Here is a 15875-nt window from a genome sequence, read left to right as displayed (position 1 = left end):
TTTCTGATGTGACTCTCCTGTAGAATATGTGGATATCAAAACGTGCTTGAGGGAAATTTGTTGCACTTCAACAATTTACTCATCCTTCACAGGCTGGTGACTCTAAAGTTCCATATGTAGAATGGCTGCCATACTCCAGTGAAATAAAAATGAGATCAAAATGCATGGGTAGAACTGCAATTCCTTACATGCTGGAAACATGTGGCATGTTTCACAAAACATATTTTAAATGATTTACATCCTTGTGTTAAGTTGTTATAGCTTTCAGGGAGCTCTAAACGTAGTGTGTACAGGTCCAAAAAACTGAGGACAACATTCCTCAGCTATTCCTCTCTCTGCTTCTTCACATACAGTTTGTGTATCAATGTATAGCCATCAAAGGGTATTCATATACTTCATATTCCTGCCTTCTCTTAAAATTGTAGTCCAGGAGTCTCACATTGACTTCGTTACACAGCTCCCTTGTCCACTTCACCTCATTGATGATACACAATGGATTACGGGACTCATGTTGCCACCAGCTCCAGGGAATGAGCTGTTTAGAACCTCATCTGTATGAGATAAATATTATTGTATGGTCTTCCTGAAGACTGATTTGATGCAGACCTCAGTGTTACACTATCCTGGGCAATCCTCTTCATCTCTTCATAACTTCCGTAGCCTGCATCCATTTTAATACTGTAGTCATCGCCTGGGCGTTGGCAGAATCTTTTCAAACTATTACGGTCGATTCTAGCCAGGACCCAGAATTTCTTCGCTATCAGGGTACACAGGAGAGGGCTGGTTTTGATTTTTGTTCAAAGAACACTGAGGAATACAACCAGCCTTTCTCTTTGTGGCAGTTGGACCCTGCACTGTCAGTATCTCGGGATACTGCACCTGGTCCAGACCTGATATCGTATAGCATGCTGCAGCAGTTGGATCTGCGGTCAAAGGAAGTCCTCCTTCAACTTTTTAATGAAATTTGGAAGACAGGTGACTTTCCTAGTTCGTGGAAAGAATCGATTTTAATTCCACTTTTAAAACCAGGGAAGGATTGGACCGAACCCAGTAGCTATCGTAGCATTAGTCTCACGAGCTGCGTAGGAAAGACATTTGAGCATATGGTCAATAGGCACCTGGTGTGGGTTCTCGAATCCAGATCCTTACTTACCCGCTGCCAGTGTGGGTTCAGGAGGTATCATTCCACCCTAGATAACCTGATCCTACTCGAAACAGTGATACAAGATGCTTTCCTGTGTAAGCAACACCTTATCGGGGTTTTCTTCGACCTGGGGAAGGCATACGATACTACCTGGAGGCATAACATTTGCGGCAGCTTTATGAGTGGGGTTTCCGTGGGCGTTTACCCACAATCATCAGATCCTTTCTGTCGGACAGGTATTTTAAGTATAAGGTCGGGAATGTCCTGTCTGACCATTTTAAGTAGGAGAACGGTGTCCCTCAAGGAAGTGTCCTCAGTGTGAAAGCTTTCGCAATTGCCAGCAATAGTATTGTGTCCACAATACGACGGCCCGTGCAGTGCTCCTTGTTTTGGACGATTTCTCCATTTTCTGTGCGTCTTCCTCCCTCACAGCTGCCACACGCCAATTACAGCTGACACTCGTGCGATTGGAGGAATGGTCTAAGGCCACAGGCTTTAAATTCTCTTTGGAGAAGACTGTTTGTGTAGATTTTAACCGTTCCCGTTCTCTTTTTAATCTCCCCGTTTTAAAACTAGCAGACACTGTTCTCCCCTTTATGAAAAAAGTGAAATATCTCAGTCTTATTTTTGATGAGAAGCTTATATGGTTGCCACACTTAAAGGATCTAAAAGTCTGCTGTTTCAAGGCTTTAAACGTCCTTAAATGTGTCAGTCATAGATCCTGGGCCGCTGACAGGGCACGTCTGCTCCAACTTTGTAAGGCCTATGTGCGACCTCTACTGGAATACGGATGTCAAGCTTATGGCTCTGCAAGACCTTCCTACCTCAAAATGTTTGATGTGATTCGCCATGAGGGTATTAGGCTTTCAACGGGGGCTTATCGTATGAGTCCAGTTGCTAGTCTATGTGTCGAGGCGGGAGAGCCTCCCCTGTCCATTCGGCGTCTTCTCCTCATGGTACGGCACGCGTGCAGGGCCAAGTCCACTCCTCTTTCATTGGTGTCCAACACTTTTTCCCAGCCGGCACTGGAACGTCTCTTCTGCCACCGTCCGAAGGCAACAAAGCTGTTTGGGATCCGTGCAAAGGAGAGTCTCAAGTCAGTACACCTGGAGGGCATTAAGGTCCTCCACCAGGGATGGATTAGGGGATCTCTCTGGCTACTACAAAGGCTAAGATTACTTCTTGATCTGGCTGCTTACAAGAAGTATTGTACCCTGGACCACCTTTTTAAAATGAAACTTTAAACTTACAGAGATTTTAGAATGCCATTCAGATTTTATTACTGTTTACATGTATGGGTCTAAACAGGGGTATTTTATGGGCTGCTCTGCTGTGTTTCCCGATACTGTCCATAGGATAGGGCTCCCAGAGCAGTTCTCACTTTACTATGCAGAACTGTTTGCCATTCTGCAAGCATTAGAGCATATGCTCCGACATCATGGCACGAAATTCATCATCTGCTCCGATTCCCAAAGTGCTCTACACGCTCTTGAACAGATGTACCCAGCAGATCGGATGGTGCAAGAAGTGCAGGACGCACTCCTTCTCTTGCAACAGCGTGGTAAGGAAGTAATTTTCTGCTGGGTTCCAGGGCACATAGGGATTCCTGGAAATGAACTTGCAGATGCGGCTGCCAAGGAGGCTTACTCCATCCCACCTCCTGCTCGCTGTTCCGTCCCCCTGCAGTCAATAACATCTTTCGTGACTCGAAAGGTCATGCGTTGGTGGGAGGCTCAATGGCTGGACGTGTGGGATAATAAGTTGCGAGCGGTGAAGGATTCTGTCCGACCGTGGCTCACCTCCTTCCGTCGACGACGAGCTGAGGAAGTAACCCTTACACTGCTTAGAATAGGACATTGTTCTTTGCCACATGGTTTTCTGTTACGTTGTGAGGAGTCACCAACGTGTCAGACATGTGGGACGCAGCTGTCGATACGACATATTTTAACTGAGTGTGTTTTATATATGGGTTTGAGGGAAGATTTCAGTTTCCCACCAGACCTGCCCTCTCTTTTAACTAATAATGAGGCGAGTGCCGCTAGAGTTTTACGCTTTTGTGTGATGTCTGGACTTCTTCCCAAAATATTGGGATTGAGGTCTTAATGTGCTGTACAGTGGTTTGGTCACCCATTATTTGTAAGTGGTCACTTAGCCGCCGTCACTTATTTTTACCTGTTTTGTACTTCTATTTTATTTTTAGTTTTATCTACCTGTTTTGATGTGCTGTGTCCAATCTTGCAATTTGATCATTACCAATTCTCGCAAAGATCAGCGCTGAATTGATCTTTTGGGAAAGGGCGCTGATAACCTTGTTGTTGTGCACCCTAAAACACTAATCATCATCATCATCTGGATGTCACAAAAGACAGGTACACAGTTCTTAATTGTATGTGGGATTGCCATGGATGGCAGTGCATGGTCTGCAATGTGTTCTCATGCTGGCCAGATGTTTGGTTAGGAGTTGTAGTGGTAGGGCATTCCATCCCTCCACCAGTGTTGTTGTTAACTGCTGGATGGTCATTGATGCTTATGGACATGCTACAGTACATCTTCTCAGTGCAAGCCCCACGTGCTTGATGGGATTCAACTCAGGAGAATGGGTAGGCCAATCCATTTTCCAAATATCCTCTCATTGCAAAAGCTCCTCCACCAGTACAGTTCGATGTGGTAATGCATTGTCGTGCTTAAAATTGAGGTCAGGGCACCCCTGAAAGAGACATTTGTGGAAGGACTACAGTTTCACAATAACATCGACTGGTGAGTCTACGATGTTCAAAGATTTGGAGGTCATTGCACCCATGCAACATAATGCCTCCCTAGTCCATAACACTTGGACTGCCAAAATGGTCATGTTTGTCAGCATTTCTGAGTGCGTAACTGTTCCATCCTCCTTCCCATTGAAATACATAATGCACCCAGGAACATTGCTGAAATTGATCGTGTCAAGAGGCATAATGTTGTATGGGTGTACTGGCCACTAAATTTTTGAAGAGGTACATTCATAGGTTAATGTTATTGTGACACTGGACTCCTTCCCCATGTTCATCTTTTCAGAGGTGCATTTGGCTCTGACTTCATTTTTAAGGATGTCAGTGTGCAATCACATGGAACTGCACAAGTGGTGGAGTTCTTTTGATGAGAGGCTATTTGGCAAATTAAGAACCATAATAAACAGTGGTGACTTCAGTGTAATTATTGCCTTTGAATAATAGTATCATTTCTGTTTGTCGCATTGTGTACGTCTCTCTTACTTTCTGTACTATAGTGTAGCAGTTCTTTCTGTGTATGGCCCAAGTTCCATCAAGCTATGTTACTTGGCAGTGACAGATCATGTGGAAGTTACTTTTATCCTTAAGTTTTGCACACCAATGTATTACCAAAATGATCCACTGGGATACTGAAGTGTCAGTTCCACAGTCTTCAGACCTGGTGAAAAGATAGCGAGGAATGCTGGCCTGCAATCAGGACCCGTTATGTGGCTTCACTTGGGTTAAAGTGCCAGCTGTCTTCAGAGAACCTTGTGGTCTTTTGGCTAGTGAAGGCAAAATGCCGCCAAATTATTAGAGGAAACAAAAAGAGACTGTGGCAACAGCTCCTGAAAGCCATAAGCTGTCCCACTTAAAGTATAGTTGTAGGGGAGACCATCAGGATGATTTCTGGAAGAGGAGGTAGGTGTCCAGTAGCTGCTGTAATAGGGAATTGAAGTCTCCAGACTAATCCATGAGACTTTGCCCAGACACGGTTGCCTGTTATGCCACAGTTACCACCACTGTTAGTCAAGGTTCAGCTTTCCAATGCTACAGGGCTGCTGAGAGGGACAGTTGAGACTTCAATTGTAGCACTTATGTAGAATATAACTGCCCCTTTCACATATGGGAGATGGATTCTGCATTATCTGCAGCTTGTGGCATGTTACCTGGTCACAATAAGATTCATTATAGTATGTTATGGAATCTCATAGTGTGGAGCAAAGAATCTTCCTCACCCTTTTTAACCTCATTTGGGCATCAAGACACTTTCCTGACTAGCGGTGAGAGGCAATTTCAGTTCCACTTTTAAAATCTGGGGAGAAATGCATGTATCCGTGTTGTTATCATAGTGTTGCTCTCACCAGCTGTGTGAGAAAGACTTTGGGAGTGGAAGGTCAACTGCCACATTGTGTAGGTTTTAGAATCCTTGCAGCTCCTTAGTCACCTGTGGTGTGGGCTAAGGAGACATCACTCAACCTTTGATAACCTGTCATTCCAGGAAGGGTCTATATAACTAGGTTTCCTACACTATTATCTCTTGACGGGCATATTTTTTGGCAGCAAGAAGACTAACACTACTACTTGGAGGCATATTATCTTCAGGCGGCTCCATGAATGGGGTTTTTCATGATGGCTTCTCATCTTTATACAGTTTTTCCTCTCAATATGCTATTTTAAAAATCAAGTTGGTGAGATCCTCTCTAATCAGTGTCAGCAGGAGAACAGTCTCCCCCAAGATAGTGTTTTAAAAGTGGTTGTCTTTGCCATATCACATCAGTTGTTAAAAGTCCAGTCTGGTGTTCCTTGTTTGTTGATGACTTCTGTCTTTTGTTCCTCCTTGAGCCTTGCAACAGCAACTCATCACTTACAGCTAACTGTTTGATGGCCGGAGGAATGAACAGAGTAGAGGGGGTTTAATTTTTCCATTGAGAAGTCTGTATGTGTTCTTTTACACATTTGACATTCTGTTTTAAACTTTCCTTAGTTGAGAATGAGTGGCACTGTTCTTAATTTTAAAGACACAGTGAAGTTTCTGGGTGTAATATTTGACTTTAAGTGTACATGGTTGTGACATCTTAGGGACTTGGAAAGACAGCCCCAGAAAGCACTCGGTATTTTAAAAAGTCCTAGCCATATTTCATGGGGAGCAGATGAATTTGGCTGCCCTAGTTTTGTGATGTTGGCTTAATTATGGGGTCATGGTGACCCTCTTATTTAAAAATGTTGGATGTTATGTACCGTGGATGAACTTTGATGACCATTAGGCCTTTATAACCAGCTCCAAACTGAGCGCTTGCGCTGACATTACTGAACAGTCACTTCACATCAAACAATGACTCCTCATGGTTCGACAGGCCTATAACACACTATATATGCCACACACAACTGCATACTATGTCGCTGCTTGACCACCAATGGAAAGGCGTTTTCATAATTGACAGTGAGTGATGAGGCCCTAAGAGGTTCCTCAAAGCATTGTGTTTTAGAGTTGGGTGTGGCCTGTTTTAAAGTTTTATACGGAGGTTGATCAGATCTCCGTCTGGGGCTACTGCAGAGGCTCAGAATTATTTTAGATTTGATGCATTATAAGAAAGATTGAGTTCCATATTTTATGTTCCAGTCTCTGTTTTTTAACATTATACATGGGCATCACACTTTTACAGTTGCTTACACTGATGGATCCAAAAAAGGGAACACCCATGGCCATTCCATAGTGTTAAGGGTTCATCTTCCCTGTGAATGTACTGTTTTCACTGCATAGTTTCATGTGATACTGAAGCTTCGGGAGCATGTGAGATGTTTTCTGGCCAAACAGTTTCTCGTCTGTTCCAATTTCCTTAGTGCTGTACACACATTGAAGCATATGTACCTAGAAGAGAGAACTGTCCAGCTAACACAGGATCAACTGTATTTCCGTCAATGGTGGGAGAAGCCAGTACCATTTTGCTGGGTACCAAGGCATTTGGAAATTTGGAGAAATGAATGAGCAGACCAAGCTACCAAGAGGGTCTGCAGGGAACATGACATGACACAATGTGCCTTTCTCCTGCAGGTCGTTATTTCTCTGGTGTATCAGACACACATGCAGTTGTGGGTGAGGAGTGATTGGCATTGACAAACAATAAGTTGTGGATGGCGAAACCATCTTGATTTTGGTGTTGCTCCTGTTGGTCACTCCAGAGGTATGAAGTGGTCTTGATCCACCTCTGAATTGCACATTGACACCTGACATGTGGCTTCCTCCTCCACTGAGAAGATCTTTGCTTTTCCTCGCTCCATGTTCTTACATTAAGTTTATTTCTCTTCCTTTTCAAACTCAAACTCCAGTCCTCCATCACAATTAAATTTTTGTTTCCCTTATTGAACTCAATAATTTCTTTCATCCCACCAAATATTTCTTTTAACCTTTTATTCATCTGTGGAGTTAGTACGCATGTATATTTGTGCTGGTGTGGTAGGTCTTGGTTTTGTGTCTATGTTGGTTGAAACCACATGTTTGCTATGCTGTTCTTATTACTTCATACACATTCCTATTTTCTTACTTATTGTTAGACCTACTCCTGCTTATCCCACTTTGATTTTGTGCTGATAAATTTGTTCTCACCTGACTGAAAATCCTATTCTTCCTGCCACCAAACTTCACTAATTCCTATTAAATCTAACTTCACAATATCTACCTTTTTTCAGTCATCCGTTCTGGGTGTATCATTTAGGGTTGGGAGCCACCCCACTGTGACAATGTCCATGTTGGAGGTGGGAGGGGGTGGGTTTTGAATTTTATTGAGCACAAAAGCTTGCGTAGTTGTTTACCTAAGTGTCACACACAACAAATGTTTTCGCACAGCCTCTCAAAGTCCATTTAAAAATCTACTAGCAACAGTCAGGTTAAGTAGACTGCTCCAGTTTTATGGGAACTGTTTGGTACTGATTAAATCATGGATACAAAGTTTAAAAGTCTGTCAGACCATCACTTTTAAGAGTCACAGATTCTGTCCAGTGTGAGGGATGGGGGCTGACCACAGTATTCTTCTTTTTCCATGCCTTATCCCATATCTTCACGGGGTCAGCATGTTAGTCTGTATTTGATGGTGTTAGTGTCAGTGGGTGGCCGGATGCACTTCCTGTCATTACCAAAGATATATTTAACACTAACCCTGTTACTAGCCTCTGTGCATCTGTTTATCAACCAAAGATTTGGAAGGGAAAACAAGACCGTGCAGTTACCATTGACAAGAGTTAGCATAAAATATTATTGTAATTTATATCAATTGCAAAACAATGAAAATTATTAACAAAAGGGAGGAACAGTATTTTATTTAGGAGTATAGGAGACCTTGGCATGTAGAAATGGGAAAATATGATCAGTAGGCATCGTGTTGAATGAGCAGATATGTAACTGATGACTAACTTATAACCTCAGCTGCCGACAGGTGTTGTTGATATATCTCGATGTGGACAGCTGAAAATGTGTGCCCCGACCAGGACTCAAACCCGAGATCTCGTGCTTACATGGCAGATGCTCTATCCATTTGAGCCACCAAGGACACAGATGAATAGCGCGACTGCAGGGACTTATCCCTTGCACGCTTCCCATGAGACTCACAATCTCAACTGTCCACAATTCTAATATGTATTGTACCTTATAGACATTTTCCCACCCACTCATTACTCGCGCACGCTTTGGCGATTCCCGTAAGGTGCCTTGTCAATCCAAAGGGCTTTGAGACTGAACTGATAAAACAGAGAGAAACATTAAGGTGGTGGCTTTAATGTTTCAAGTGTTCCGCAAACACCCCCTGCCCCCCTCCCTTCCACATTCACGGGAGTACAACACACAAAACAGTCATACAGCCTTGTGAAACTGTCAGAAAAGCCCTTCTTTGGTATGATGATCAGCTTGTGCATTAAATTGGTTGTGTTGCCACAATGTTGACCCTTCATGTGAATTGTTGCACTGTGTTGTTGTAGGTTCATATTGATAACACCAAGTATCATTATGCATAATTGTTTTGCCAGAAAAGAATTTTTTTTTTTTTTTAGTCAAAGTATGTGGGATGAAATTTGCACATGCTTCTGTTCTTCAAAACATTCTGAAGAATGTGTTGAACACTTGACTTAGAGATATTGTCCTGTTGTGATTTCTGATGCAAGAGCATTGAAACACTACATTTACACATCCACTGTTTAAAACTGCCTGCTCATTACTAACTGGTTGAATTTCCACCTGTATTCATGTTCTAAACAGCAGCTTGACTGGAGTGTGTAGTCATCTCAGATGGATACACAAATTGAATGAGGGAAGACAAATGACATGGAGAGACAGCAGGAGGTTACAACATGTACAAACAGAAGTACTGGCTTGTGTTACACAGGAGGGTAGAGAGGGGAAGGGGGCACTAGAAGGATAATCAGTCGAGTAAACTTTGTTGCAAAATTACAGGACATTAAACTCTGTTTTATTCTCTGAAAAATGTAATTAATGTGTAGTGGCACTGAGAAGCATTAAGCTGCTTGCAGATGGAAAAAGATGTGGGCACAGGGTAGGGAACTGGGATGGAAACCAAGACATTTAAAGGACAAGGATGAACAGAAAATGAGGGTAGTTGACATAATTGGCCTTAGAATGTGTTTGTTTCCAGTTTTTTTATAGTATACACCAGTTTCCCATTTCCCATCATCCTCATGACAGATTGTTGCATTTTAGATGTAACCTGTTGTTAGTACTATGTATGTGAGCAGTAGTTTTATTGTTTTGTATTGTGATGCACTGCTGAGTAGTGTCAGCTACCTACATACTGTTCAGATTATACTGTTTCAATGCTGCCCCATAGGGTGCGGGCACTGCCAGATGCCCTTAGCCCAGAGTGAAGTTTGTAACACTCGTAGAATATTTTTATATATTAATCTCCTTTACCCATACTCCCTTTAAAATTTTCTGGTTTGGACAAGGATGAACTGGCTATTAAATGACCCAAAACAAGCAAACAGGTCCAACCTTGATAAGAAATTTGTCAGTGAACAATTTGTCATTTGTATGCATATCATAGATTATTCTGTATTGTTGGCATAATTTAATATTTCTAGCAATTTTTGGGAAAAAACTCAGGGTGATGATAGCAACAAACATTACTTAAGTTTTGCAGCTTCTATTTGCTTGATAATTCGTGCTTTTATAAATGTCTCATTGATTACAGATATAACCTGGAACTGAAAATTATACCAGGTTCAATCAAAACTGCACTGGAAAAACTATTAGCTGAAAAACCGGCCTTAAGAGCAGGACTTATGGGAACTCGACGAACTGATCCTTATTCAGAAAAATTGAATACATTTCAGGTGTTTATATCTTTAATAATTTATCTTCTTCTTATCACAAATGTTTACTTAACTAACAAAACATAGGTTGTAGTGCTTTCCTAACAGAAAAATATTATTGCAGCTATGATGCCTTTTTTTTGTGGAATAACGGATCACTTATATGAACCGTGTAGAACATCCAAGTTGGGCAAAACACTGACATCAACTGCAGGGGGTGGTTTCTTACATAGTGCTATTGTTTTTTCTCATGGGCCTCATGTTCACAGATAAAGTGCTACTTTGAAAAGAAATATTATCAAAGGAAAAGCTCACTAAAAAAGTAAAGTTTCATTCACAAACATTGAGCAAACTTTTTTCGCATTTGTTTTGACATATCAAGATGCACCAGCCTTTGTTATTTTTGTGGAGAAAAAAGATCTTCATATCAGCTGCTACTCTGATTTGGGTGTTATTTAGTTTTAACTTACTTGACTCCTCCTACCAAGGGAGGTGGTGTAGTGCTTAAGGCACTGGAGTCACATACAGTGGGGTAGGAATCACATTTTTTAAATGAGTTATGTTATCATAGGATGCATTTGTTGCATTGTTGCAACATACATTAAGAGGTAAACTTAGAAAAAGTCTTCAGACTTTTTCTACATGCCACTGAATTTTGGTAGTCAGCTTATCATGCATATTATACAATGCTGATTTGTCTGATCACTTTTTATAAAATTGTAAAACATGGCACAGCAGATAAGATATTGGACTTGCAGTCTGTGGGAGGGAGGTTTGAAATTCTCATTCAGCTAGCTAGATTTGTATTTTCCATAGCTTCCTTAAATCAGTTAAGTGAATACCAGAATGGTTCCTTTCAACACTGCTTTTTCCTTACACTCTTCTCTTGACTGAGTGTCTCCTCCATCTCTGTGGACACCATCATCAGTGGGACAGTAGGCCCTAATCTTCCACAATGAACTGTACAGACTCTTAATTTTGGAAAAAGCTGAACTTATTCCCATAGATGAGGAGCCTTCAGTCAGGAATCAATCAGTTAAACAGGAAAAAGTCAGTCATATGTGAAATGGGTGTCATCCACAGTACTGCATGGAAAATAATGAGAGAACAGCAGCTATACCCAACTACTTGCAGAAATTGCAAATTTTAAGTGCTGCTCACTTTGCGTTGTGTTGTGGAAATGGTTGCTACAGTATTTTTTAGCCAATCCTCACTTTCTTGAATATATGCTTTCGTTGAATGAATAAACCCAAGTGCTTAGTTGTGCAGGAGCCAACAGTGCAGATTTACCTTAATTTCACCACCACATGCTGTGATTTCGAGAAACATTCTTCCATTGTTGTTGAAAGTTATCCTACTTTTTCTCCAAGGAAAGATGTGTTTCCAGAAGATGGAGATCTGGATTGCTGTGCATATCTTGCTTGTGAACACCTGAGTTAGCTGTTCCATGCAAAGAGGGTAGAAAGAAAAATATTCTGTCCATGCTTGATTTCTTCAGGAGTCACATAAAAAATCTTGTTGATGAGGAGACACATTTATAAACTAAAAAATACATGAGTTCTTGTTGCATGTGACATTCAAATCTGAGTTTTTAGAAATTATGACAAAACTGTGTGTTTTTCATGCTTGAATAGGAGCTGGGAAGTGCCACTTTGAGCAGTTTCTGTCTATACAGCACTCTGTGCAAGTTGTTCAGATAAATAAATTTATTAAGGGGACTTGCACGTGAATAACTGTCAAAAAATATTTTTTTTTAATTTTTGCCTTAAATAATTCTCTGTGGTTTTCTGAATAAGAAAAAGTTTACTTCCAGGAAAATGGACTACAGAAAGTACCAAAATGAGAGGAATTTAAAATCGGCTGCATGCACCACAACATTCCCATGGCACACAGTCAGCTCTGTTGAAAATAAAGTTTTGCACTCATTTGTTTCATTTTTACAATTTTTTGTCTCTTAAGTTAGCTAACCTGTGAAAACTTTACAGTTGCTTATCTTTTGTTTATACAGAGTTTAGTCATTGTTTGCTATTGTTTTGGCATGAATATTTTGTTTACAGTGAAGTGACTGTGTGCATGAGTTTCTTATTGTATTGTTATCAACAAGCCATAAGACAAAATAAAAAATGACTTTGAGGGAATGAAAAAAGCATTATGGACTACCTTCTTTCATAAATCCACCACAGATGACAACCCATGTCATTCACTCTGACCACCTGGCAGTGATTCATGGTGTGACTACCAGAGGGTTGTTACTCAACCATAAATACTCTTTGCCATTTGCTATAATGGAAGTTACAAGTGAGCTTAGTGACACAAGATTATTAGAGAAATGTTTACATGGTAGAACTCAAAATTCAAATGAAAGTTTCAACAATTGTAGATGGGAATGGATACCAAAAACTGGTCTAGTAAGACTAAATACTTTGAAAATAAGTTTATTGTTACATTCCATCCTGGATTTTCCATTGTTTGAAAATAGGTGTGCTAGATGTTGTTCTATGTTTCAATCATGGTGCAGTGTCAAGGCGTAATGTTATGGAACTGATGGGAGCACCTGGTGGTCTAAGTATGCATAGACCTCTAATAGCCATTGACCTAAGGAGACTATTCGAAGTTGAAAATACCAAAGAAGTAAGAATAAAATGTAGTAGTGTTATAAAGAAAAGGGAGGAAGAACAACTCAGGTACAAGATGAATATGGACGTGGGATGCATTAGTGCCATGCAAGTTTAACAGAAAAAGCAGGTTTAATAGAAAAAGCAAGTTTCAACTTTAAATTGAATTTCCCAAAAGCTAAAATTTCATGTTCTGGTACATTTTGGCCAAGAACTATTTAACATGGAGATCTGAAATTTTGTATACTGTCTTAAAACATGGTTAAATAAAAAGTAGACTACTCTTGTGACTTAACTTTGAAAATAAAATGCTTTTTTGAAGAAAAACTCTGAATTCATTTCCAAAATTTTTGGTAATCACACTTAAAATTTTTTTCTACTACAGTTTATGACAGCACCTTCTTGTCAGTAGTCTGCTTTAAAGATAATAGAATAAAGAACTGACAGGAAAAAAATAAACCTTCTACTTTGTTTGTATTTTGAGTGATGTGTACCTGTGGTGTACATAAATAATTAGCGTGGGTTATTTCACTTGCAACAAAAAAATACAATTAAAAAAAGTGGTTCATTCATAAAAATGTTCCCAAAATATGTCTTAAAAGGTAGTAAGCATTATATGGGCTTACAAATCTTATTATTTGAGTTACACTGTTTAGAAAACAGAAATTTTTTTTCGAGGTTTCCCCGGGTATTCACGGACCAGTCCCATGAAAAGAGTACGTAGCTGGATTTTTATCATTGTCATCAAACCAACAATAAAAGTGAATTTTTCTTATTTCTGCTTATAACTTAGTCATTTGCAGACATGTTCTCCCTATTTCAGATCGATACATTTGCCCTTCTTCACCAACCCTGAAAATTTATATTATCATCACTTAAACATTCTGTATAATTCATTGGGTTTTCCACTCGCAAGGGGCCCAAGGAAAAGTGTTATAAGAATCTTAGTAAAAGAGAATATTAAACCAAATTTGTACATGATATACCTTTATGGTCGAGATATGAAGGTACATTATAATAGAGTCTGGAAGTGACTTCCCCTCACCTGTACACACAATTCAACACAGTGCTCCATATTTGTGAATGTTGCTGCCAGAGTACTAGGCGTGACTGCCTGGATTTTGCAGCGGAAGTTCTCAGGTGACTCATCGATGCATGTGGTTTGTTCTTGTGCGTGTTACCTTTAAGGTGAACACCCCCACCCACCCATCCACCCATCCTTGCCAGAAGAAAGACAGCATGTTTCAAGTCAGATTACTTTGAGGGCCATAATTCCTTGGAAATCACTCTGTGAGGGAAAAATGATTACACAAACAACCATTCACACTTTAGACATAAGACATCCCACTTGCTGGTATCAGCCAAGTGTCAATTATTCATCATACAGCAGGTTCAAAAATTCCTGATACAATACCTGGTACACTTCACTGGCAACAGTAGTGGGGGGAAAAATAAAAAATGAATTAAAAAAATGAAAAAAATGTGCCACTGTCATAGTGTACAGAACATGCCCACTTATTGCGAATGGAGGCGTTCCTCAATGACTGCTTGCTGGTTGTCACTACTCCATAAACATGTGTTTTGTGAGTTCACGTATCCTGACAAGTGAAGCCACACTTCATCACTGTACCATGTGCACTGTACCAGCTTTCAGTAATAAATCACTGATGCCAATGGAACTATGTTAGGCATTTATCGGTTTTGGTCTGTATTGGTTCATGAACAACAGTAAACTTGTATGCCTGCTTGCTTAGCAGATCTTTGACACATGCTACATGGTAGTCCAGATTCGTGCAATGATCGGTGAAGAGAGATTGTAAGTGATGCCGAAAGTTGTGTCTGTAACTCAGCCACACTTTCTTTTGATAACTGCTGGTGCTCCCCACTGTGCAATGTTCCCTTTGGTTCCAGCAGCATCATCAAGCTTTGATGTTCTAAAAACAGCTGCTGACATGTTTGAAGGGAACCCCTTACCCAGTACTGTTTCACAGGAAAAACATGTTCTTTCACAGAATTTCGACACATCGTCAGAATCAAACACCACCTGAAGAAGCAAGTCACTCAGAACACCACAAAAAGTAAATCACTTTACACTGCTACACAAGACCCACACATAAACACAAGTGTTGCCACATTTCACAGATGCTGCCACATTTATATGAGAACATCTGCCATGAAATCCAATACTTCAGCAGCAAGATTTGCAAACATGCAGTGCCATGTTTAACTGCATATTCAGGTGGGTGAAGTCACTTCTGGCTTGTATTGCAATGTACTCTCATCTCTCAACCATAAAGATATGTCATGCACCAATTTGGTGTCATATCCTCTTTTATTAAGATTTTTATTAAATTTTTCACTGGGCCCCTTACAAGTGGGACATCTTGTACAGTGACAATAGGTGATCCCATATCTACAGTTAGAATTTAGAAGTGGCAATGCCATTGTTGAATTCTCTCATCATTTCCTGTTGTGTCCCCCTTGGCCTGAGGTCCTAGGTAACTAGCCTGTCTAAGCTGTGAAACATCCTGCGACCTCTAATTTCTTTTGGTGGATGAAGGATAACTTGCTTTCAGGAGCTATGAGTAATAGTTCCACCAATCACTCTGTATTGGCATAACTGGGCTGCCATGTGATAAGTAGCACATTATTTCCAATCTTTTCGTGTAGAATAAAGACGGTGTGTGTGACCAATGTGGGTGTGAACATTTAATTGGCTAAAGGAAGAAAATAACTAGATGTGGAGGTCATGAGGCACATATGAAAATATATAGAATTCTTTGATTATAATAAGAAAGTTTCCTTCCGTTGATTAATGAAACAAGTAACAAGATAAATTGATTCCATATTTTAATAGATAAAAGATTTCATATTTTTAATAAGCCAAGGAACATGTAGCACAAATTCTGATAATGAATTAGTATTTCAGACAGTAGTCATAATTTAAGGACTCTGGGATTCAAAACTCCTTTTGTGCAAACCAGTATATGAATATCACCCTCATTAATATCTATGTCACCTTATTTTCCTTCTTTATTTCCTTGTCTTCCC

At 40.2% G+C, this 15875-nt stretch overlaps 1 protein-coding gene across 1 annotated transcript in view; it reads left to right on the top strand.

Annotated features, from left to right (window-relative positions):
- The window catches only part of LOC126354662 (FAD synthase-like), an 81211-nt gene that overhangs the window by 30520 nt on the left and 34816 nt on the right, over positions 1–15875 (top strand). The window contains exon 3 of the mRNA XM_050004442.1: positions 10089–10230. Within this exon, the coding sequence (XP_049860399.1) occupies positions 10089–10230 (142 nt within the window). The remainder of the gene's footprint in view (positions 1–10088; positions 10231–15875) is intronic.

Source organism: Schistocerca gregaria, chromosome 3 (genome assembly GCF_023897955.1).
Source record: "Schistocerca gregaria isolate iqSchGreg1 chromosome 3, iqSchGreg1.2, whole genome shotgun sequence".
NCBI lineage: Eukaryota > Metazoa > Arthropoda > Insecta > Orthoptera > Acrididae > Schistocerca > Schistocerca gregaria.
Note: the sequence above shows the minus strand (reverse complement) of the source record. Positions and strands in the feature narration are given on the sequence as shown.